General features: G+C 53.1%; 1 protein-coding gene across 1 annotated transcript in view; it reads left to right on the top strand.

Annotated features, from left to right (window-relative positions):
- The first annotated feature begins 710 nt into the window (after positions 1-710).
- LOC140720209 (zinc-binding protein A33-like) overlaps positions 711-2,088 on the top strand; it is a 75,586-nt gene continuing 74,208 nt past the window's right edge. Inside the window, exon 1 of the mRNA XM_073035096.1 lies at positions 711-842. Coding sequence (XP_072891197.1) covers positions 711-842 — 132 coding nt within the window. The remainder of the gene's footprint in view (positions 843-2,088) is intronic.

Genomic DNA, 2,088 nt, shown 5'->3' with positions numbered 1-2,088 from the left:
GTGCGGGACACCGGCACGTTGGACTGAGTAGGGGATGCTGGCTTAGACGTGGACGTAGAACAGCAAACCGGAGGAATCTTGACATGGGAGACGGGATTTACAGGGACTATCTTGAAACTAGAGCGGAACATAGAACTAATGGATGAAGGAGCGGGGGAATCCAGGAACCTTCTTTCGGGCCGTACCCCTCCCAGTCGACCAGGTACTGGAGACCTCTGCCCGGACGGCGAGCATCCAATAACCGCCGGATGGTCGTCGATATTCCGGGGGTGGAGGGGTTAGAGGGGGTTCGGTCGGAGGGCACAAGGGGCTGATAGAAACCGGTTTTAACTGGGAGACGTGAACTGTCGGATGGATCTGCATTGACGTAGGTAGTTTGAGCCGGATTGCCGTGGGATTAATAATGCTCTCAAACTCGAAGGGTCCCAGGAAGCGGGTGGCGAGCTTCTTGGGCTCGTTCTTGAGAGGAATGTCTCTTGCCGACAGCCACACCATCTGCCCAGGTCGATACTCAGGAGCAGGGGTACGATGGCGGTCGGCAATTTTTTCGGTTAACGGTTGGCTGAGTGAAGCAGGGCCGTGCGTGTGTCTTCCCAGATCTTTCGGCACCTTGTATATGGGCCTGGACCGAGGCTTTTCCACGGGAACAGACGGAACATGCAGAGACCCAGGAACGGGGGTGGTCGGCGGTCCATGGAGGGCCATCAGAAATGGCTCCTCAGGAGGGTGAGAGTCCGATCGATCCCGGGGATGGCAGGCGAATCGAGGTGTGCCCCCACTGGAGAACCTGCGATCGAGCAGAGGTCGAGTACAAAGAGGCGATTGGGAGATCCGATGCCTGGGTCAGGTTGAGTCCGTTGGGCCCTCCGTGACTCTGGACTCGATCTCCCAGGCGAGGGCAGCCACTACACAGGATGGTGGAAGGATGGTCTCGGGGTTGGGAAGGTCCTTCTCGGAAATGTATTGACGGGAGATAGCATCGGGCTTCCCGTTCTTGGACCCCCCGGACGAAAGGTGGGGGCAAACCTGCACCGGCCAAAAAATAATGCCCCACGGGCCCTGGCGGGAATTCAGGCGTTCGGCGGTCTGGCGTTATTCAAGGTTCTTGTGGTCTGTAGAATGAGGGTTCGCCCGATTGAAACCTACCGAATGGTGAAAGTCTCTGACAGAGTTGTTGTGGAGAGGATCAGACCTCTGGTGGGTGAGTGTAAGACTAGAGGACAGTCTCAGATTGGAGGGACATCCATTTAGAATGAGAGCAAGAGGAATGTCTTTAGCTGGAGAATGGCGAATCTGTGGAATTCGCTCGTTGTCACAGGCAGCAGTGGGTGCAGTCCTTACGTATACTTAAGGGAGAGGTTGACAGATTCTCGACTGCTCAGGGCATGAACGGATATGGAGAGAAGGATGGAGATGGGAGCCAGTGGCGAACAGTAAATGGATCAGCCATGATGAAATGGCGGAGCAGACGCGACGGGACAAATGGTCCAATTGTGCTCCTGTATCTTATAGATTAGTGGTCTCAATCAGGGGCAGATCAATTTTCAATTAGTGACAAGACATCGGCATCGACCCTTATGGAAGTCGAGTACGGGAAACTGCAGGGGCCTTAGCCTGCCTCCAGGAGTATTTAAAATGTCTTTAGACACCTGTGAGGTTCTGTTGATTAGCTTCCATTGTTCAAGAAAGGCTCTGTAGATGAGCCAGGAAAGTAGAGGCGGATGAGCCTGACACCAGGGGTTACTTATTGTCAGATAATTCTGAGGGACAGGATATATAAATATTTCAAAGGTATCAAATGTCTCAAGTTTGTAGTTAATGTAAGACAAATGGAAACAATATATGTCCTGAAATTCTTCTCTTCGCAACCATGCACGAAGACAGAGGAGAGCCCCATTGAATGAATGAGAGTTAAATGCTAGCACCCCAAATTCCCCCCAATTCACCCCACCCACGCGTAAGCATAGTAATGCAACCATCTCCCCCACCCCACCCACCAGTTAACGAAAGGATCGGCGCCCTCCACCGAGCACTGAAACGTGCAGCAAAGACTCAATAGAGACACTGACTGTGCAGAACCCCGAAAAC

The sequence above is a fragment of the Hemitrygon akajei genome, unplaced genomic scaffold, assembly GCF_048418815.1.
Source record: "Hemitrygon akajei unplaced genomic scaffold, sHemAka1.3 Scf000038, whole genome shotgun sequence".
In the NCBI taxonomy this organism is placed as follows: Eukaryota; Metazoa; Chordata; class Chondrichthyes; order Myliobatiformes; family Dasyatidae; genus Hemitrygon; species Hemitrygon akajei.
This window is presented reverse-complemented; position numbering and strand designations above follow the sequence as displayed.